This window comes from Rousettus aegyptiacus, unplaced genomic scaffold (assembly GCF_014176215.1).
Source record: "Rousettus aegyptiacus isolate mRouAeg1 unplaced genomic scaffold, mRouAeg1.p scaffold_m13_p_17, whole genome shotgun sequence".
NCBI lineage: Eukaryota > Metazoa > Chordata > Mammalia > Chiroptera > Pteropodidae > Rousettus > Rousettus aegyptiacus.
Window position 1 is genome coordinate 27024290 of NW_023416292.1, and position 21584 is coordinate 27045873.

The window sequence follows — 21584 nt, forward strand, 5'->3', positions numbered from 1 at the left end:
TGGTGTCATTTCTAAGTTGCATTTTATTTTTTGGGGGGGTTGTCAAGGAGTGAGCAGATGCCGCAGTGTCCAGGATGCAAAAGGCAGCACGCAGAACGAGATGGAGGAGGATGGCTTTTCCCCGCCTGCTCGGTCAGTGCCACCTCTTCCAGAGGACTGCCCTGGTTTTGACTCTGGCTCCTCCACCAAGCCCCCCTCATCCAGGTCACACAGGAAGAGGAGCCGGACGGAGATTAAACCAGGAAGAGTTTAATTGTCTGGCTTTCTCCCTCCGGTTCCCCTGTTAGTATCACTACAAGAATAAAGGATTCCTGAGAGCCCGCCCCCTCCTCTCCCTGGCCCCCCCCCACGTGACAGGACTCATCCCTACCAACCCCCCTGGATTTCTGGGGGGAAAAAGACAAGTGAAAGGCACTGCAGGGGCCGGGGCTGGAGTGCCGGGGAGCCTGAGGGCTGGTGCGAGGGTGGCCAGGCCCCAAGTCGGCCTGCAGGGGACGGGGTGGGGGCCGAGGCAGCTCGCGTTCGGGGCCCTGCCTGCCACCCCGGCCCCAGCGGGGAGTGCAGCAGGAACGGAATTAGTGTCGGGCTAAGAAAGGAGGCATGGAGGCCCACTCTACAGGACCCGAGGGCCAAACCCAGGGTGGGGACTGCAAATAACTATAATGCTCAAGTCTGTCGTCATTGGGGGTTAAGGGGAGGGCAGCTGAACAAAATGCACATGATGATGAGAACCCCCAGCCTGGGGACCAGGCAGCAGCAGTGACCCAGGCTCCCAGGGAAGAGGGAGGCGGCCGATCAGTCCAGGTCTGGGCCCTAGTTGTCCCCACTGCCTCCTTGCCGAGCCCTGATGAACGCCATGCCGTGGGTGCGGAAATGGGTCTTGAGGTTGAGGGGGCTGTCACAGCTCTTGCCGCAGACCTTACAGGTCAGTGGGCCTCCGGAGGCAGGCGAGGGTGACTCTCCTCCGTCCAGGTCAGGCCTCGGAGGGGGGGCCTCCTCGTCCCCGGCCCCCAGGCCCAGGGCAGCGGCGCCCCCGCCGCGCTTCTTCTTGTGGCTGATGAAGCGGTGGCGGCTCAGGGAGCCAGGGGAGGCAAAGCACAGGCCGCAGTCCAGGCACTGCTGGGTCCCGCCCTCCACGCGCAGCCCCACCAGGAGGCTCTGCTCCAGGGGCCCCGCGCTCCGGTAGCGCAAGGGGCCGCCCGGCCCAGGGCCGCCTCTGGGGGCCTTGGCCGGAGGGGTCGTGCTGTCAGGCTCCTCACTGCAGGAGTCGGAGGACTGGCGGCGTTTCAGTCCCGGCCCCTGGGGCAGAGAGTGCGGAGAGTGGGCCTCCCATCATCCCAGTGACCACGCCCACGGCCCAGACGGTGAGGCGGGCCTGCGCCTACCTGGGCTCTGGCACCGGAGCCCCGAACCACAATGCTCCCCCGGCCAGGGGACTGGGCCCCGAGCGGCAGGCCGTGCCGGACCTGGACGTGCTTCTCCAGGATCAGGCGGCTGCTGAAGGTGCGCTTCCCCTCCATGCAGTACCTGGGGGCAGCGGGCGGGTGGGCGCGGGGCTCCAGAGGGAGGCCTCGCCCGAGGGCGGCTCCCAGGGGCAGGGGGGCGGGGTTACCTGCACGGGTACACACGCTTGATGCCCTCATGGTTGACCCGGACGTGGCGCCGCAGGCTGGGGGCCGAGCAGAAGGAGCGCTCGCACAGGCGGCAGGGGAACTTCTTCACCGCCTGCGACAGCGGGGCGGGGCCGACAGCGGGGCGGGGACGCTCAGGGCCAGGGCCGCGCAGGCCGCCCCCACGGCCGCCCCCGCAGCCCACCTCGCTCACCTTGCCGTGCTCCTTCTTCATGTGGGCCACGTACTCGTCACGCTCAGGGAACCAGGAGTGGCAAAGGCCACAGGTCCAGCCTCCAGGGCCCCCACCCCCAGCCTTGGTGCCTTTGGCCCCCAGGTCCCGCCGGGGCCGTCTGGTTGGACGAGGGGGCTCCGGGGAGCTGGGTACTTCCTCCTCTTCGGAGGATGAGGACGACAGCTCCACAGTTGGCGCCACCGCTCCCCGAGACACAGCCTGCTCCTCGGGCTCGGCCTTGGGGTTCATAAGGGCCCCCTCGGCCCCTTTTCCGGCAGTCTCCTCCCCCGAGCGCCCGGACTGATGCGTGTTCTGTGCAAAGGAGACGGGCGGCGGTGGGGGCCTCGCTGTGCCCGGCCGTCCCTCCTCCGCCCCCACTTCCCAAAAGCGAGGCGAGCCTCGCAGCAGGTCAGCGCGGCTGAGCACCCCGCCGCCGCCGCCCGCGGACCCCGGTACCTTGAGGTGTTCCAGCATGGTCCTCTTCTGGGCAAAAAGCAGAGGACAAGACGGGCACTTGAAGACGCTGACGCGCTGGGGCAGCAAGTGCTGGTCGAAGTGTGAGGAGAGGAGGGGCTTGTGCGTGAAGACCGTGTCGCACATGGCGCACTTGTAGATCATCCTGTGTGGGGAGAGGACAGTGCAGACACCCCGCCCGTGGGGCCCCCCTCCGGCCCACCCCCCACCCCCGGGTCTCACTTGGCCTGCTGCGCGTGGAAGCTGGGGTGCTGGGTGTAGAGGTGGGCGTGGGCGCTGGGTGCGGACTTGAAGGCCATGGGGCAGATGGGGCACTTGTGGAAAACCTCGCAGTGTGACGTCTGGATGTGCGACTTGATGGAGTTCACACCCCCAAACACCACTGCACAGCTGGGGCACCTGTGGGCACACGGGGCGCTGTGTGAGGCGGGCTGGCTCCGTGCCACGCTCATCCTTAGGGACAGGGTGGGCTCTGAGCTCGTGGGTGCTGGAGCCTGAGCAAGCGGGGGACAGGAGGGAGCTGCGGAGACCATGTTCCCCAGGGGAGGCCGGTCGAGGCAGCGCTGCGCTCTGCTCCCCTGGTCACCGGACGTGGCCGGGCTCACCGTGGGCTGTGTGTGCTGGGGCCAAGGGACAAAGCAGGGAGATGGGGCTCTCAAGAGGCGGGTGCCAGGAACCCTGAGACCCGCAGGTGCGAGGCACCTGTATCCTACACGGCGGGAGAAGTGCAGACAGGCGTCCCGCAGGTGGGCCTGGAAGCTGGAGTGCAGGAAGCTGTCGCCGCACTCGGGGCAGACGTGGGGGGGCCGGTTCTTGTGCATGCGCTGGTGCGCGCTGAAGCTGCAGCGATTGGACAGCATCATGGGGCAGGTCGGGCACACCTGTCGGGGTGGAAGGAGGCAAGTCGGGGAGGAGCGGCCCGTCCCCCGGTACTCTTCCTAACCAAGCCTCTCCTGCCTTCCTGGATCCCATGCCCATGGCACCTGCCTGCCCCCCTCCGCCCCCCGCCCCCCAGGGAAAGGTGGTGAAAGGCGACTCACGTTGCTGGTGGCCCCGGGGGCAGGCGGCCCGAGCTGCTGGAAGTGGGCGGCCACGGCGGCCTTGTCGCGGCACTGCTCCTTGCACTCCAGGCAGCGAAAGCACGTGCGAGCGGAGGTGGCGGGGGCAGCCGGCGGCTCGGCGGACAGCGGCAGCACCGGGGCCTCGGCGGCCACCACGGCAATGGCGGAGGCGATGGCCCCGTCACCCTTGCCCAGGGCGGGCAGGACAGCCAGGGCCGGAGGTCCGAGGGCGGGCGGGACAGCCAGCAGGGGCGTGACGTCCGGCTGCCCCACCATCTGGTCGAGGGCCACGGGCCGCATGACCAGGTGCGAGCACTGCATGACCAGCCCCTTCTCCTTGTGCTCGCGGGCGTGCAGCAGCAGGCTGCACTTGTTGAAGAAGACCAGGCGGCGGGCGCAGTGGTTGCAGGTGACCTCGATGCGCATGCTCCGGCGGTCGTAGTGCCGCGCCAGGCTCTTCTCCAGCGAGAAGGCGTCCCCACACTCCAGGCAGCGGTAGCCGCTCGGGGGCAGGGCCAGCCCGGCCTCGGCCGGCGGGCTCAGGTTCGGCCGGTAGGCGGGCAGCAGGTTCTTGCTGTTGAGGATCTTGTTGAAGGCCTCCACCAGGCTGGACTGGGTCCGCGAGATGACGGTGCCGCCCCCCGCGCCTGGCGCGGGGGCCGGCTTGGAAGGCTGCACCATCACCACCGAGGCGCCGTTCACCTTCTGGCCCCCGGACCCCAGCCCTATCCGCCCCTCAGCCTTGGGCAGGGCTTGGGGCACCAGACCCAGCACGCTCTTAGCCATCATCTTCGGGCTGGCAGCAGGGCCCCCAGGTAGAACCACGGCTTTGCGGGCCACGCTGGCCGCCATCAACATGGCAGTACTCGCGTTCTGGATGGTGGCCACGGGCAGCACAGTGCCCTTTAGCCTCGTGCCATCACCCAGCTGGACGCTCACCACCTTTGGAGCCTCAGGGGTCGGGGCTACAGGGGACAGCTTCAAGAGGCTAGCCTCAGCCAGGAAGGTCCCCTCGACCAAGGGGGCAGGTGGATCAGGGTCTGAGGGGACCCGGGTCACGGTCCTCGTGACACTGCCGCAGGACGTTTTGATGGTCTTGATCCGCACCTTGAGGGGCCTGGAGGAGCTGGAGGAGGCAGGGGAGTCATTGCTGTCCTCGTCGGCAGCCTCGGCGCCACTAGAGGGGCTCTGGGGACTTGCTGTGGGGGACTTGTCCACCGGCCCCTCGTCCTCTTCCTCCTTTAGGGGCTGACAGCTGGGCACCTCTGGGGAGGCAAGAGGGCTCTGGTGCCCTGGAGACTGCTTGAAGAAGGGCCCCCCGGCAACCCGGGGAGGCGAGGCGCTGGCAGGGATGCCCGCAGCCTCAGGGCTCGAGCCCGAGGCTCGCTGGGCTGGGCCCGGGGGGTGGAGGGGGCTGCAGCCGCCTTGCTTCAAGGCGCCCAGCGGTGCGGGGGAACCAGGGGGCAGCAGGGCCGGGCCATTCTCTCGGGCCAGCTCAAAGGGTGAGGGGAAAGGAGGTGGGGTCACGGCCCCTTCCCGAGGTGGGGAGGGTACAGACAGAGGCAGGGGATCGGGGTGCTCTCCTGGCTCAGGCCCAAAATGATCAAAGAGGTCCAATGGGGCTTTGCCTTCCGCGGTGTTCTCTTTCCAGACACCCCCACTAGGAGGAGCTGGAGAGTGGGGGGTTCCCGGAAGGGATGGCTCAGGGCCCCCAAAGCCGTTTTGCATCAGACGAGGTCCCACAGGCCCTTCCTTGGTTACGCCCCCAGCCCCGGCCTCTTCCCCTTCTGAACTTCCAACCAGGGACTCGGACTGCTCGGGACACACAGTGTTCTTGACGATGACGCTGACTGCTGAGATGTCCGCGGGCGGCAGGCCAAGGTCAGAGGCCTGGGCTGGAACCCCAGGGCCATCCCCGGCAGCTGCTGCTGCCACTTCTCCAGATTCACCCCCGACACTGGGTTCTGGCTTCACCGAGCCTCCTGGCCCCTCGTTTTCTTCCGGCCCAGAGTGGATGGCTTCATTTGCATCAATGTCTGGGATGTCAAAGGCGGCAAGGAGGTCGTCAAAATCAGGGGTCTTCATGTCTCCCATGGCGGCAGATCCCCGGCCTGACGAACAGGAAGGAGAGGGAGAAACTGAGACCTCCGAAAGCAGGCGCCCTGGCCCTCCTCCCGCGGCATCCCCCCGCTCACGCCCTCTCCGAACCCGTGCACGGTGCCGATCCGAGGGCTGGTGGAGGCACCTGGTTCGCCAAGCCCTAAAACTGAAAGGAAGGCAGGGTGCACTTTCCAGGGCAGACACTAAGGGCCGGAGAAAGAGAAGAGATTCCTGAGAAACACAGGTATGAGATGAGAGTCACGGTGGCAGAGGGAGTTCGAGTGTCTTGGTTGAAACCACCTCAGTCCCTCCTGTGCCCAGCACAGAATCAATCAACTAATCAATACTACTGTCAAGGAGAAGGATGGACCCGACACTCTGGTTGTAAGGCTTCATTCATGCAAGATGGGATCCATCCATATTCTCCATGGATCTCCTGGGGGGGGGCCATAGAGGTCTGAAAACCATGTGTACAGAAGGTCTGGGACCTAAGCTAAGACACAAGGAATGACTCTAGTCCCGGCCTTATCAATGGCCTGCTGGATAACAAGTTACTCCACTCCCTTTTGCTGTTTAAATGAAAGAGGGGACAAGTCATCCGTATATCATAGGGTTATTCTGAGCATAACACGAAGTTGTAAACGTGAGAGTCAGAACTCTGAACACAGGTAATTACAGCTAAGACCAACAAAGCGTGTCAGCATGAGGGGGCCCGGGAAGGTATAGCACTGGAAATCTAGGGCTGGGGTCACTGCAAGGTCAAGTCTGAGGCACCTGGGGTCATCACTGGCACCTGGAGATCTAGCCTGGGTAAGAGGGAGGGAGGTGGACTAAGAGAAGTGGCCCAAGAGACCAAGATAGATTAAGACGCAGGAACAGAAAGAGACAAAGAGACGGGAAAACCCTGAAGGCAGCAGTCACAAGGGCCCCAGCCTAGGCCGCTGCTGTCGCAAACACCTGGTGCTCCCTCACCTACCTTCCCCAGAGCACCTCTGGCCCTCCCCGGGCCCTCCCCAGGCCAGCCCCTCCTCCCTCTCCACCTCGCTCTCACTGGGCTAAAACTCCAGGGTACCCGCTTATCCAGCACAGCTGCCACCATGGGGAAGAGCCAGGCCCCCTCGGCCCTGCCGCCTCACCTCTGCTCAGAGCGCCTCGCCCCAGTTTGTCCCCTAACTCACACTCCTCACCCTTTTAATTTTCCTTTGGCAACAGCAGCCCAGGAAGCCTCACCCAGCCCTACCTGGCCCAATACAAAAAAAAAAAAAAAAAATCCCACAAGACTCCTATGTGTCACTAAACCAACAAGGCCAGCCTAGGGCTGGTGAGGGACCCAAGTCTGTTCCCTACCAGTTTCTCCCACAAGTGTTTCTGCATCTAGGAAGAAGCGACAGAGGAAGTGCCGGCCCTTAACGCTCTGTGCCCAGGTTGCAAGCCATTTCCCAGGGCCAATCCTCTCACCTCTTTCCAGCCTTAGACTGTAACTGGAGATAGTCCCAGCAGGTGGCAGCTGGCATTGCTGGGACCAAGGTGGGGGTGGAGGGAGAGGGTACCAATTAAGAGGAAGAAACTAGGGTCCTCCCCTCACCCGCCCCCCAATTCTGCAGGCTCTGGGTTTAAACAAAGCCCTCCACCTCTTGCCTCTGCCCAGGATGGATCACTAGGCCCTCCTCCCCGCTGCTCTGCCCCGCCTGGAGGCCTGGCCTTACTCAGGGCCCCGGAAAAGTGGGCTGGTGGAGCACAGATCAGTGAGGACTGAGAAAACGTCTGCAAACTCGCCTCCCCCAGGCAACCCCGCCTTGGGCGTCCAAGTGACTTAGAGGTCATCCGATAGCCAGGAGCAGACAGTAGACCAAGCAGAGGCGCCCAAGGCCGAAGAGGCTTCCCCACCCCCCTGCCAGGCCTTTCTGCGGGTGCTGCGCCCTGTCTCTTGGGCTCCAGGCGCCCCCCCCCCCTTTCCCTCTCTTCTTCCCCAAAACCAAAGGAAGGGGCTGAACAGGAAGAGGGAGAACTGGCCCGGTCGGTTGGGGGCTCCACTGCCCTTTCCCGGGCCGGGCCCTGCCGCGCTGAGGAGGGCGAGGGGCCGGCGGCCGGGGGCGATTAGACTGCAGCCAAGCTGGGCAGCGGGCGGAATTAAGTCCCTGCCATCTGCCGAGGGCCGGCGCCGGGAGCGCGTCCCGGGTTGCGGGGAAGGGGCGGGGTGGACACAGGAGAAGCCAGAGGGGAAACTGAGGCGTGTGGCGCTTCCTGGCTCACACTCGCGACCGGAGGGAGGGGACCGGCCAAGGCCAAGCCGAGCCCTAGGGAAGCCGCAGCGCAGCGCCTCCGGGCGCAGGACCACACACGGGAGGGGGCAGGCGCGTGGAAAGAGAGCAGTGGGGAGGGCACGGTCTCCGCGAGCCTCGCAGCTCCCCGGCCGGGGTCCGACCCAACTCCGACCTCCCCTCGCCCCCCTGTGCAGCTCAGCCTCCTCCTCCCCCGGACTCCCGAGGCTCCCTCGAGGCTGTGGAGTGAGCAGGAGAAGCGTGGCGGCCCGGGGCGCGAGCCGGAGTCCTGGCCGGGCCCGGACGCTGACCCGCGCCCAGTCGGGGTGCAGGCTCTGCTCCGGCCTGCCCAGGTCCCCCGCCCCCACCCCCGGACACGGACACCATTTTAGGTCGCGACATCCTGCAGCCTCTAGCCCCCGGGCCGCGCTTCGGACGCCCCTTGGGCTGGGGGCGCCAGGACTTGGAGACCCCGACCCTCCTTCCACCTTTACCCGGCTAGGGGCTGTGCTTTCAACAGGCTGGGAGTTTCGCCCATCCGCCCCAAGCAACAGAGGCGGTGTCCCGGCCTTCTTAGGAGCAGCCCCAGGGGGGCGGCGCGGAGAAGGGGGTAGTTGACCAAGTGGGGGAGGGGCGGGGTATTTACCCGCCCCCCGGGGGCGGGGCCAGGGGCGGGTATACACCCCGGGCACGCTTACTTGTTTGGCTCCCAGTGCGGGCCGAACCCCGGCGGTCTCTGCCGTGCTCCAGCCTCTGCCGCCGCCGCCGCCGCCACCGCCCTCCCCGCGGCCGCCGCTACTTCCTGCTTCTCTCCCGTTCAGCCTTCCCCTCCCTTAGCTCCCTCTGCGTTCCCGGTCTGGGCTGCCCGCTTTCGTACTCGCCATTGGCCAACCCCCGCGTCGTTCAGCACGGCGCCCCGCCCAGCCCCGCTCTGGGTTGGTCCTAAGTACTGCCGCTCGGAACTAGCCCCGCACAGTCTCCTCAGCCTCATTGGGCAAGGAACCTGGTCCTTCTGAAGATGCCTCTCGCCATTGGTTGTGCCGGGGCCCAACCTGCCCCATTTGTGCGTCTCAAAAGCGATTGGCCGCCGGTACTGTCGTTTAGGAAAAAGCCAATCTGATTCCCCGCTTTCCTACTGGAGGCGGTGACTATCCCAGGTGCGTCTCCGCCCCCTCACTCCCTATTGGCCGCGATCCTGAATCCCGCAGTTCATTTATGCAAATTTAAGGAACGCTCAGCTTCTATTTGGTGAATACTTTGAGGGGAGCCTCTTCGACCCTGAAGGGATCCCGGATGTGTAGACTGGTTTGCGCTTTCTCCAGCTAAACGCCAATGTCAGTCATGCTGTGCAGAAGTCACAGAATGGGATGTCACCCAAAACATTACGTCATCTGATTGACCATTTCCCCGCGGTTTTCCTACTGTCCAAATCGCTATCTAATCTAGATGGATGAGGTCCTCGCGCGGGCCAGCTCCTGGGCGGCGGCGTCACCTATAGCTCCTCCCTCTGCGGAAAGGCTTGGAGCACGGCATGGTTTGGAGTGTAGAAGGAACCGGCACCTGAGGCTGGGACAGGCTTGCAGGCCGGAAGTGGAAGAGAGGTGACGTTCGAGTGCTGGCGTGGCCTGGGCCATTTCCAAAGGGATCTTAAAGCGGCAAATTGGTAGGCTTCCCAAACACAGGGACGTGGGTGAGAGAGAGACGGGCGCGCGCGCGCGCGCGCACGCACACACTCTTCCCATTTTAGAGTGCGCCCCTTCCCTGCCCCCAGCATGGGGTGGGGGCGGAGTCGAGGCCGTTTTTCCCGCGCTTTGTTGCCCCGCCCCTGAGAGGCGGGGGAAGGGGAGGGATACTCGGAAACAGAGCTGCCTTGCTGCTCCAATGAGCACGCGCTTGCAGAATTCACCGAGACGCGCGGGGTCCACCTCGCGCACGCTCCATCCGAGCAGCCTGCAGCGCACGCGGCTGCTCACAGCCGGGGCGTGGCTATTGAAAGTCTTTCTGTTTCCCCCGGACCGAAGACCCCGGCGCGCACTGAGGCTGCGTAAGTGATAGCGGCTGGATCTGGATGGGGCACTCGAGCCGCCGCTTACCCCATGGTGCCATCCAGCAAGTCTCCCTGAACCGGTTTTCTCATGAGTAAAATGGGGATTATAATATCCACCTGACATGATCTTTTCGCGTGAGGATTAAAAGCGTTTAGAATTTCAAAGTGCTTTGTAAAGTGGTGGGCAAACGGGATTCGAACCCCCCACTTCTCCTTTCTGGAGGTCGCCCGCAGTCTCCAGCTCACAGCGCCGTTCCATCTCTGAGCCGCTCGATGGCATTCTAGTCCCACCTCCTCGGAGTCTTCCTGTGCAGAATAATAATTACTACTCAGGTACACATGTGGGACCTATTATAAGAACGGGATGTATATGAACTCATTTAATTCTTACCACAACCCTGTGAGGTAGATACTATTATTATCTCCATTTTACTGGGAACTGGCACAGGCAGCTTAGACGACTTACCCAAGGTCAAAGGCAGCATGGAGTTAAAACTCTAAGCATCCAGAAAGCTAAACATTATTTCACAGATTCCCTTGCCAGGAAGATTCTGGATAGAAGTTTGTTCTTCAGTCAGATGCACTTTCATTCATTTAAGAAATAATTCAATACTTTTTGAATTCTGGGGATGAGTATTGTAGGCACTCTCATAGGCACAGATACAGCAACGAACAAAGCAGATAAGAATTCTCATGCCCATGAAATGTAGGTTCCTCTGGAGAAGACGATAAATATGATAAATGAGTAAAGTATATGCAAACAAGTTAGAAACGATCATTGCCTGGGGAAGAAAAATAAAGCAGGTCTGTCAAGCCATGAAAAGACATGGAGGGACTTTAAATGCACATTGTCAACTGAAAGAAGCCGATCTGAAAGTGCCATATACTGTGTGATTCCAAGTATACGACATTCCGGAAAAGGCAAAACTGTGGACACAGTCAACACACCAGTGGTTGCTGAGCGTTCAGCTGGAGGAAGGCATGACTAGGTGCAGGGGGGATTTGGGGAGCAGTGTTACTATATGATACTAAATGATAGTATCCATATGACACTATAATAGTGGATACATGACATTGTACATTTGTCAAAAGCCCCGATGTAAACCGTGGACTTTAGTTAATAAGAATGTATGAGTAGTGGTTCGCTAATTGTAACAAATGTACCGCACTAATATAAGATGTAATGATAGGGCGAAGGAAGTATATGGGGATTCGTTGTGATTTCTGCTGAATTTTTCTATAAACCTAAAACAGCTCGAAGAAATAGTCTATTAAATTTTTTTAATGCGAAAAAATAAAGCAGGAAAGGAGGACAGGAAGTGTGGGGAGGGTGGCAATTTTTGATAGGGTGGACAGTGCAAGCCTTTCTGAGTAGGTGGCATTTAAGTAAAGGCTGAAAGCTGGCAAGTGAGCCAGGCAGCTCTCTGGGATGAGAACATTCCCAGAAGAGGGAACGAATATGAGGGCTTGCGGTGGGAGCATATTCCAGAGAGGTCGGGGAGTGGGAGGCGTCCTCAGGTCATGAAATACTTTGGGGGCTGTTGAAGGACTTTGGCTTTTTCTCACAGTGGGGTGGGAAGGGGCCAAATGGCATGGTGGCCTGAGCATTTAAAACGGTTGTACACCCAAGAGAATGCAGGGAGGAAGGAGGAGGAGACAGTGACTAGAGGCAGTTGTCTTAAAAGAGGGAGGGAGAGAAAGGGGCCGGAGCGGAAAGAGGGGTCAAGAAAGGATGAAGATGAAGAAATTGCAGTGCGTTCGCGCTAACTGGTGGGAAAGGTCCCGTAGAGAAGCTAAAGTGATGTCGCAACCCAGAGATAAAGGAAAAGTTCCTGGAGCCAGCTCTTACGAAGGCAGGCGGCGGGGTCCGTCTCGAACGGCGGGGCGGGCTCGTTGCCTCGTTGACGGGAGAGAAGGCGGTAACCCACGTGGCTGTAGGGGGCGCTGGGGAGGATGTGTCCAGGAGCTTCTACTGTCGCAGTGTGAGGAACAGGATCATCTCCTGAGGGTGAGATGATGGAGGAGCTGGAGGTTTGGGGAGACAGAAGGCAGGATACAGGCTTTGAGGAGAAAGGAACGGACTAGGAGAGAGGGTCAAGGGACTGAAAGGCCTGAGCGCTGGAGGCCCCTTTGCAAAGAGACCGGCATCAAGAAGTGCAGTAGGAGCAGTGTGGGAGGGAGAGCGGGGGCAGCAGGTGGCATCGGCAAGGAGAGGCGGTGTGTGATATCGGCAGATGGTGCTGCTCAGGAGAGAGTGATGAGTGTGTGTGCGCGTGTGTGTGCGCGCGTGTGTGCGTGCGTGTGTGTGTGCGTGTGCGTGTGTGTGTGTCTACATTTCCAGCTCCCCAAAAGCACCCTCGTAGCCTTTCCCAGGCAACAGGCACTACTATTCTGTGCCGTCACCATTGAACTCCTCAAACTTCATGTAGACGGAAGCGTGCCGCACGCGCAGGCCTCATTTGATTGTACTTTGCTGGATTGTGCTTCGCGGAGGTTTCGTTTTTTACAAATGGAAGGCAAGACACTCCACCAGCAAAAAGATTACGTCTCGCTTTATCGCGATAGTCGCTCTCCCACTGTGGTCTGGAACCAAACCGCAGTCTCCCCGGTGTGCCTATGTAGAATTTTACGTACTGGCTTTATTCTCTCAGCATTTCGTTAGTGAGATCTCGTCATGTAGTGACAGGTTATTGTTTTGTTGCCATGTAGAATTTCATTTTTTGAATAAGCCACAATCATTTATTCTCCTGTTGGACATTTTGGCTGTTCCAGGTTTGGCCATTGTGAACGAAACTACTACAAACGTTCTTGCACTTGTATTTTGATGGACAGGTGCATGAATTTTTCTCGAGTATAGAGCAGAGTCATAGGGGATACGTACGTTTAGCTATCATACAGGGTACCCATTTTCCTAAGCATCCCAGTCGGTTAGCAAAGCTGAAAACGAGCAGGTTACGCTGCAGAACCCCGGAATGATCAGGACCCAGCAACGTCGGGTGCCGAAGGGGAGCACAAGGGGAGGGGTGGGGGTGAAAATCATCACCATCTCTGAGCAGGTGGAGGTGGGCTCACGAAGGCATGTTTGCGGCGAGGAAACACTCCAGCTCTGAAATCTGAGTGGCTTCAGATTCGTTCATTTTTATGTGTCTCAATTTACATATAGGTTAAGTGTTTTATGTGTCGAATACTATTTACCTCTTTAAAGATAAAAATCGTCCTCGCAAGTTGGCGCTCTGGGAAGCGCCGTGTTCAGTCCCCACCTGGCAGAAGCCAGGCCTCTTGGGTCCCTGATCTTTCGGGTTGCCTGCCGCCTGCTTTGCCATCTCTGCCTCCGCCACTCACCCGACCAGGCTCTGAGCCACTCAGTTCCCCCAGCGACCTCGGCCCCATCAGCACAGACCGTTCCCACTCACTGGCACAGCCTAGCTCTTCCTTGTCGGCTGATAAACTTTTTGCCATTACAGGGCTTTCCAATGTCACCTCCAGGAGCCTTGCCAGAGGCTGCGGGCATCAGCCCTTTCTCAGGCTGTTCCCCAGGGCCGGCTCAGGCCTCCCGGGTCCTTCCGCAGATGTGCAGATGTGCGTCATCTCATTTCTGTCATCCTATTCACCTCTGTGGCCCTAGTGCCTAACGCAGTGACTCTCCTGCGGTTTCTCTTTGTTCCAAAGCAAACGGCCCCAGGGCAGGAGAAAGGCAAGGTGAGGGGAGGGGAGGTTAACAGGTCAGGACTGAGATCAGGTACTGGAGACAGAGAACTCGACAGAGGAGCTCCCCTTCCCGCCACGGACCCCCTCACACTCAAAGCCACCCCTCTGTGAAGTAAAAAAGAAAAAAAAAAAAGTTGCCAAGCTTTATTTCAGTTGCAGTGGTTACAGATAACAGACCGAGCCCTGTGTCCCCGCCGCGCAGCCCCGAGCAGGCTCAGCTGCCCTTTCCCTCCAGTCTCATTTCTTGTCCTCCTCCTTCTTGTCCTTCTTGCCTTCCTTGGTGGCCTGGGAGGCCAGGGAGCCCATGGCATTGCGAATGGCCTCGTTGTTGGGGTCCACGCCTGGAAGGTTCTCCAGGACACTCTGAAGGAACTCGGGGTCCTGCATCACATCGTAATCATCTTCTTCCTGCAAAAGGGTGGTGTCGGCTCGTGCAAGGGTGGGGGCACCTGGGGCCAAAGGTGAGAGGGACGACGCGGCACCCGCGAGGGCCTCCACCTGCCCGGACGCGCACACCAGCCCAGCAGGAGAAACCGGAGCTTTGCCTCCTGCGTGCGGGGTGCGGGCAGATGCCATCGCGTCCCGGTTTCCTGCTATCAGACACCTGCTCCCCCCTTTGCTTTTTCTAGACCCTCTTTTCACTCTCCTGGGAGGATGACATCCTAGACACCTGTCCGGACCGCTCACACCGGCGAGGAAGGAAAATTACAGGAAACTGGGACACCTGCGACCTCTGAGCACGAGCACCCCAGCGCCCTGGCAAGCTTTGCCCGGAGAGGCGCACGTCCGTGTTAGCTCCTCCCGCCCCGCGATGAGCCCACCCGCGAGCCTGGGACGGGCGGCGTGCCAGGCCTCCAGGGCTGCGGCTCTGAGCACGAGGGGCTTTGGGGCCTGACAGGGGCAGGGAGTCATCACCGGCCCTCACCTTGGCGGGCTCTGACGTGTCCATGGCTGAACCGGCTTCAATGTCAGCGGCTTCTGCCTGGGCAAACTCTGAGGAAAAGAGGCCAGCGTGCTCAGTTCCGCGCCCAGCCCCGCAGCCGCCCGCCTGAGCACACCCGGCCGGCCCGCAGCACCTGCGCCCTGCAGGGACATCTGCATGGCGTACGCGATCTGCTCCTCCTCGGTCATGCTGCTCAGGTCAGGGAGCCCGGGGCGGCCGAACTCCTGCTGGCCGATGGTCATCTTCAGCAGCGCTTCGTCCGAGTCTGGGACCGGAAGAGAGCGGCAGGGTAGAGCTGGTGCCACGTCCCCCACAGATCCGCCCCCGGCCTTGGCCCACACGGTCCCGACGGCCAGACCCCGCTCCCGCCCGTGTCTACACCGGCTGCCAGCGAGCGCCCCGCCGTCCCGGGCTTCAGAGTCCACCTCTTTCACCTTCGGTCCCGGACGCAGCGATCCCGGCCTCGGCCGCGGAGGCCGCAGCTGCCCGCCGCGCCTCCTCCTCTTGCCGCTGCCGCTGCTCCTCCATGGAGACGCGGAGGGCCTGGAAGGGCAGGGCCTGTCAGCGCCCCGCCACGCACCACGGTGGGACAGGGGTGCAGGGCAAGCGGGACGGGTGCGGCAGGGCAGAAGGACAGCCCTGGGAGAAGCCTGGGGTGCAGTCAGAGCAAACAAGGGTCTGGCCAGATGGGCTTACGGGGCAGAGGGGCAGAGGGCAGTCTGGGGACAGGAGCGAGGCTGTCCCCGGAGAAGCAGCTGTGTGACGTGCGAGTGTCAGCAGAAGAGGACAGGGCAGGAGCCCTGGCCTCCGCCTGAGGTCAGCGCTTGCTCACCAGGGCCAGCTCGGGGTCAGCACTGGGATCCACTCCAAATTCAAAGTCACTGGCGCCGAGACCCAGCATGGCACCGCCTTCGCCAGCCAGAATTGGAGAGCTGATGAGGGCATCGGCCAGGCTAGGCCCAGGAGGCACCGTCACCAGATGAGAACCGGTTCCATCCTTGCCATTCAGCGTGTTCACAAAGGCCGTCAGCTTCTCTGTGTTTACCTCCTGCGGGACGGAAGGATGCGGGAGGCTTTCTCCCCGCCCCGCGGCCCAGTCGCCGCCACCTCAGCCCTCACCCGCAGCCACGCTCCTGCAGTGCGGGCGCTCCTCCGGGTGAAGACTGGCCTCACCGAACCCAGCCGATGCCCCCCAGCCGGTCCGTACTCACCTCTTCCCCAAAATTGATAATGTCAACATTTACTTTCTCCTTCTTGAGGCGTTTAGCCAGTTTCACCAGCTGGGAAGAAGAGGCGAGAAATAAGGAAATCTGTCCCACACCATGAGGGGAAGTGCCGCACCTCACAAAAGCACACGGAGATCAGCTGACCTGCCCGGGGCCCCCAAGAGAAGCACTGAATGCTGCACACCAGCCTCTCCCCTCCCCAAAGAGGGGACCCCAGCGCCCCCGCCTGGCTCTCCTACGGGCTGAGACCCGGTGCCGAACGTGCTGCTCACTGTCCCGACCTGTCGCGTGGACTCACATCCTTCTCGTTGTCCTCCACAGGGCTCCCCACGAAGGCGATGATGCGCATCTTGTGATTCTTGCCCTGTCGGTGCTTCAGAGCCAACTTGTAAAGAAGAGGAAGTTCTCAGAGTCGGCTAGAGGAATCGCCGGGCTCGCTGCTGTCACTGTCCTTTCTCCTTGTGGCTTCCATGTATCTCAAGTCTACCACTGTGCTGGCACATGCAGGTCTCAACGCCACCCTCCACCCCGACCCGCTGCGCCTCTCTGTGGACAAGAAAGGGGCTACTCTCTGTCCCCGGGAATCTTCCCTTCACGATGCTCACCAATCCTGGGGTTCACCCTGCACCCTTTCTACGCCTTCCTCTAGGCCCCTCTCTTCCCTGCCTGGCTCTAGCTCAGGACTCCAGGGGAGGAAGGAACAACGGAGGAAGCAGAACCTGAGGGCGAGGAGGACTCACGTGGGCCACGCGGATGCCGGTGCAGAAGGTGATCTTGCCCTTGGGCTGCACGGTGTGGAGCTTGGACAGGATGCGGCCGGTGTCCGGGGTGAGCGTGGTCAGCACCTCACAGTCACTGGCAATGGGAAAGCATTTCCGCCATTTCAGGTCTGACAAGGGCCTCCACACTGTCTGACTCATCTTTCCTTTAGAGACTTTGATAAGAACTGTAATCGTAATTTTTCCTAATCAAACGTTTAATGTTTACAGAGGTACGGTGTTCACTAAACTTACTGTGCTCGTCTCCTGGTACGGCCGACCCTGATGATCGCGAGGTCCAGGAGGCGGCCCCCCGCACAGCCCGAAGCCCGTGTATAACTTCTACCTCCCCAAAACCTAACTATGGTCCCTTGGTATCCTCAGGGGATTGGTTCCAGGACCCCCCGCGATGCTCAAGTCCCTTATATAAAATGGCCTAGAACAATGCAGACTGCCGGCTCTGCACCTGGGGATTTCCACCTGCAGATCGAAAATACTGTTCTCGACCCACAACTGGCTGAGTCCGTGGATGCGAAACCCAGGGACACGGAGGGCCGACCACCTACTTATTGGAAAGAGTCCGTGTGTGAGTGGACCCGTGAGGTTCAAGGCAGTCAAGGGTCAACTGAATGTGCACATGAGGCACACCTTAAGCTTACACGTTATATGCCAACCGTATCTCGATAAAACTGGGAAAAACGTCTAGTGTTTAGTAGACGTGAGGCACAGCCGTGAGCGTGGCTGACTCTGTAAGAAGCTGGCCCTCTTCCTCCCTGTGTGTCCCCCTCGCTCCTCCCATGTTATCTTGCTCACAGGGCCGAGAATCCCCCACAACCAGGGGACACTGCTCCCTTCCACCCCCCATTCCTAGACCCGCTTCCCAGCTAAGACATGCGCACTGGGAGAGGCAGTCACTCAGCTGAGGATCGTCGCCTCCTCACCGCTTTTGGGGCAACGGGATGTGTGATACGTGGCCTGGAGCTCTGACCCCAAATCACTTTTCATTGACTTTCAATTATACTGTGAAATTTTGCCCCGGGAGATTTAGCTTCACAACTGTATTCGATTCAGGTTAATATTAAAAACAAGTTATTTGTATTTACACTGAAAAGCGAGGACGTTAACCTAGGAAGGTGATGGGCGCAAGCAGCCTCGCAGAGCTGACACGTCTGCAGCGGGTCGCGCGGGAAACCCCTGGCCGCCTGCGGAGCGCCCCCCCCCCCCCCCGTCCCACGTACTTGGCTAGAGTGATGAGGCCCACGTTGTTCTCGGGGTTGCTGCGGGTCTTGGAGTGACAGACTATGTTGACAGCATCCTGCTGGGCCTGCAGCCGGGTGGGTAAGAAGTCCCCGTTCCTCATGTACTCGCTGTTGTCCACGCTGTCACATGAGGGGAGGGAGAGAAGACGCTGCAGAATCTGAGGCATCTGCAGCACCAGTGACCCGTCTCCTTCGCCGCCTGCCCTGGGAGGGGCATTGTGGGTATAACGCTGGCTCTCAGTCTGTGGAACTTAGAATCGCCTGCAACTTTTTTTTTTTTTAAATATATGGATGACCAAGCCTTATCTCAGACTTACTGACTCCAAATGGCCAAAGGAGAGGGGAAAAAAACGTTAAATCTCTCATCCAAGTACTGACCAGGCCCAACCCTGCTTAGCTTCCGAGATCAGACGTGATCGTTCAGTGAGGTATGGCCGTTGACTAAATCCCTACTCTACAGCATTCTGACAAGGTTGCAATCTACCTTCCAACTATCTTACACCATAGCTGATGTACCTCGACTACCTTTTTATAAGGTACATGAGGACATGGTTCCACAGTATAGCACGTCTGCTTTACACACGAAAGGTCTTGGGCCATGGAACCCTGAACAAGCCTGATGTCTGTTTTCAGAAGCTAAGCAGGGTCGGGCCTGGTTAGTACTTGGATGAGAGACCATCTAGGAAGACCAGCTGCTGTGGCATAAATAATAATAAAGTGCATGTAAGTGTTATTAAGTGTTGTCATGGACTCTACATCAGCCATTAAGATGGGAGTATTCCAAAGGAAACGAGGAAGGCAACTTAAAAATATTTACAAAACATCTGGCAGCACCGAGTGTAAGACGGCACAATCCGATCATCTGGTTAATGTGTAACGGCTTTGGCAGCTGGACTGAACTGCAAAAATGAGGGATCATGAATCTGGGGTCTCACCTCTTTTCCCCCCGCAACTTTCCACAATCTTAAGAATCCAGATCATATGAAATACAAGCTCCAGCTTCCCAGAGGCCAAAAGGAGGCAGGTAAGGGAAGTGGCCACACGAGCTCCTAAACACAAGCAGTTCTGGATGACCTGAGGTCCCTCAGTCTTTAACAGTCACCAATTGCACTGTGCTGATGGAAGGAAGCTGTGTCCTAGACAAGATGCCTCATTTACATGGGCAAGCAAAACATGGGCTTCAGGGGCAGTTTTCCTCTTTAGTGTCCTTTGCCTGGCAATAAATACAAACCAAAAATGATGACGAGCAGTAATTAAGAAGCTACTGGAAGGCAAAGGAGAGAAGAGAATAAAGGGCAGTGTTCAGGCACAGGCTCAAATCCCCACTCTGCTGCTTGCTAATTCTATGGTCCTGAGGAATTTATTTCTTTAAGGTCCTGTAACTTCATCTGTAAAATAGGTGTTATTGTACCTACCTCTAGGGTTGCCATGAGGATTAAATGCAGGGAAAGTACTAGCATAGTGCCTAAGAGTGAGCATGAAACACAGACTGGTTCTTACCGTCGAGGAGATCAAGGGCTGGCTCTTCTGACCACGCATTATTCTTTTTTCCCTGCTACACTGTTTCTGATTATTCCCCCTTCAGGGAAGCAACTGTCTCTCTAGCTCCACACACAGTGGCGAGTCCAAATATAAAAAACAAGGGAGGCTTTGAGGATGATCCAGATGGAACAGCTACTAAGTATAAGGATTGTGGGCAAGACCAGCAGATGGATGAGAGCTGCGAGGAAGGTGTCAGAGTGAGAAAGGGAGCTTGAGAAACAGGGAGAACTGACAGTGGAGAACTCTGTCGTGCATCTGTGCATCGGAACCACTGGGAGGGCGATGGCAGTGGTGGCAGTGGTGTTAAAAACACAGATGCTCTAACGCCTATGTGTGCGTCCCCCAAAATACATTAATTTTCCCAACTTTAAACTTTGAACGAATAAAATAAGTATTCCTGGTGACCGCTTTTGCTCAACATTATGTAATTTTTTCCCAACGAAAATTCACATCAAAATAAGGGCTTATGGTGTTATCCAGCTATTCTATAAAGTCTTCATTTAAAAAAAAGAATACAGATGCCTGGACTTCCCTGGCTGAGAGCCTGACTCAAGCGGATGGGCAGTACAGTCACATAGTTGCAATTCTTAATAAACTCCTCCAGAGAATTCTGAGGAAAGCAAAGCATGAGGCCCCACCCCCACCTCACCCGGGGCCATTACAGTGGGCCACCAATGCATCCCCCTGGGCCAATGTGTCCTCCTAAACCAAACCATATCAATATTATTAAATGCCATTTTGTAACAGCTCTGCTTCCACCACCCTCAGAACTTTTTCAACAGTTCTGCTGAAAGGTTCGACCACCCTCAACTTAGCATTTGTGGTCTTCTACCTGGTCCCATCTACCTTTACAAAAAAAAAAGTGGGGGAATCATCATAAACTAACAACCTTATAACGAAGTCACACTAGTCGATGTCCTAAGCCCTAGCCAGGCCTTGGACGTTTACAACGCAGCAGCTTTCTGGCCTTCCCCTTGATTGTTAAGGCCTCTCCTTCCCGACATTTGTCCAAGTCCCTTCAAGGCCTCTCTTAAATTCTTTCTTAAGGACTCCTCAAGTACCATGGCAATTAACATGGACAGTGCTCTGCCGTTTACAGAGAACTGTGTTTTGTCCATCTGTGCTATAAGGAGAGTGGATGCTATTACTGTTTCATTTTTTAGATCGATTTACTTACTATGTTCTCAAGAACATGCTGTTGGTAAGTACCAAAAAACAGGTTTTTGGATTCCAAATCTTGTCCTGTTTCTAAGATGCTCTCTCCCAGAGGTTACCAGATTTAGCCGACAAAAATACAGGAGTCCCAGTTTAATTTGAATTCCAGATAAATAACTGATAACTTTTTAGTATACGTATGTTTGTCCAATATTTGGGAAATATTTATATCTTTTTTACATATTAAAGAGTACTATTTATTTGAACTTCAAATTTAACAAGGCAGCCTATATTTTATCTAGTAATGCTATCCCTCTCCCCCAAAAGAAAACCAGGTTCCGTCCAACTGATTTGTGTCTGTGTACTGCTCTGTGTTATATTATATGCACACGCTTAAAAGAAACTCTTGAAACCTTGCAGAAGTTTGTGTCCTCAGCTTCTAATCCAACTTATCATAGACACTCCGCCCTAGTCTGAGACTGAAGCGAGCTCACTAGAGAAGAAAGAGCCTCTGTGTCGGAGAGCCCTGAGTTTAAATCTTGGCTCCACCACTTAATTAGCTGTGTGACTTTGGTGGGTCATCGAAAATTGCTGAGACCCGGTATCATGTCAACCGAAGTTTAAGTGAGATAAAGTAAATTAACGCCTGACACAGAGAAAGCATTCTCTAAATAGTACTTCTGAAGATGACACAGGGAAAGGTCACAGAGGCAGAGGCTGAATGGGCCGGGGAAGGGATTTATGATCTCTCTCCCTAACGTCTGGGGTGGGGGGCAGAAGCAGGACTCTGGCTAAAGACAGGCCCGGGGCCAGTCTGGGAAGACCACGCCGGAGGCGAGGGAGGCGGCAGGGATCCGCGGACCAAGGGCTGTCCGCGGGGTGAGGACTCGCGGGGGCACCCGGGACGGCCTCCTCTCCCGGGCTCGGGATGACTCAGGGAGTCGGCGGGGCGCCTTCCCTCCCGGCCCGAGGCCGCGTCTCGCGCATCGGACCCGCGCCCCCACCTCAGGCCCGCCCGGCCTCCGCGCGACACGCGCCCCCGACCCAGTTCCGCCCCTCTCGGGGCCCCGAGGCAGCTCCTCACCAAACCATGGTGCTCTCCAACACCATCTTGCCACCTTCCTCCCTCCCGGGCCGGCTCTCCCGACGGCTCAACAACACCCCCTCCGATTGGCCAGCGCTCTCCACCAATCACACGCCTCCAT

The 21584-nt window shown here is 58.4% G+C and overlaps 2 protein-coding genes across 8 annotated transcripts; both read right to left on the reverse strand.

Annotated features, from left to right (window-relative positions):
* Nucleotides 1-5: 5 nt before the first annotated feature.
* On the reverse strand, nt 6-8575 carry ZNF687 (zinc finger protein 687). 4 transcript variants are annotated; one of them, XM_016122753.2, is made up of 9 exons: nt 8440-8572; nt 3360-5491; nt 3022-3200; nt 2542-2718; nt 2302-2464; nt 1825-2157; nt 1613-1725; nt 1386-1527; nt 6-1299 (listed from the first exon to the last, which is right to left on the reverse strand). In XM_016122753.2, the coding sequence occupies exons 2-9, from the start codon at nt 5472-5474 to the stop codon at nt 814-816; spliced, it is 3708 nt and encodes a 1235-aa protein (XP_015978239.2). In that variant the 5' UTR covers nt 5475-5491; nt 8440-8572; the 3' UTR covers nt 6-813. The 4 variants fall into 4 exon arrangements, with proteins under 4 accessions (XP_015978239.2, XP_015978236.2, XP_015978237.2 ...); XM_016122750.2 differs by having other exon boundaries at nt 2542-3200; nt 8440-8575; XM_016122751.2 differs by lacking the exon at nt 8440-8572 and adding an exon at nt 8236-8368 and having other exon boundaries at nt 2542-3200.
* A 5050-nt stretch (nt 8576-13625) lies between these two features.
* PSMD4 (proteasome 26S subunit, non-ATPase 4) lies at nt 13626-21561 on the reverse strand. 4 transcript variants are annotated; one of them, XM_016122743.2, is made up of 10 exons: nt 21464-21561; nt 17662-17802; nt 16406-16520; nt 15964-16050; nt 15651-15719; nt 15272-15487; nt 14874-14982; nt 14573-14704; nt 14422-14489; nt 13626-13904 (listed from the first exon to the last, which is right to left on the reverse strand). In XM_016122743.2, exons 1-10 carry the CDS (start codon nt 21487-21489, stop codon nt 13734-13736), a joined length of 1134 nt encoding a protein of 377 aa, XP_015978229.1. In that variant the 5' UTR covers nt 21490-21561; the 3' UTR covers nt 13626-13733. The 4 variants fall into 4 exon arrangements, with proteins under 4 accessions (XP_015978229.1, XP_015978228.1, XP_015978227.2 ...); XM_016122742.2 differs by having other exon boundaries at nt 14865-14982; XM_016122741.2 differs by having other exon boundaries at nt 17662-17886; nt 21464-21504.
* Between the last annotated feature and the right edge of the window lie 23 nt (nt 21562-21584).

What these genes read in the sequence shown, in the direction of transcription:
- PSMD4 (XM_016122740.2), bottom strand. Translation starts at nt 21,489, where the DNA reads ATGGTGTTGGAGAGCACCATGGTTTG. An exon ending in TTGGAGAGCACCATGGTTTG is followed by an intron (nt 17,887 to 21,463) that starts GTGAGGAGCTGC and finishes TGCCCCTCCCAG; the next exon opens with GGCAGGCGGCGAAGGAGACG. An exon ending in TGGAGGACAACGAGAAGGAT is followed by an intron (nt 15,720 to 15,963) that starts GTGAGTCCACGC and finishes TCTTCTTCCCAG; the next exon opens with CTGGTGAAACTGGCTAAACG.
- ZNF687 (XM_016122750.2), bottom strand. Translation starts at nt 5,474, where the DNA reads ATGGGAGACATGAAGACCCCTGATTTTGACGACCTCCTTGCCGCCTTT. An exon ending in CCATGCTGGAACACCTCAAG is followed by an intron (nt 2,158 to 2,301) that starts GTACCGGGGTCC and finishes TCCTTTGCACAG; the next exon opens with AACACGCATCAGTCCGGGCG. An exon ending in TGAAGAAGGAGCACGGCAAG is followed by an intron (nt 1,726 to 1,824) that starts GTGAGCGAGGTG and finishes CCGCTGTCGCAG; the next exon opens with GCGGTGAAGAAGTTCCCCTG.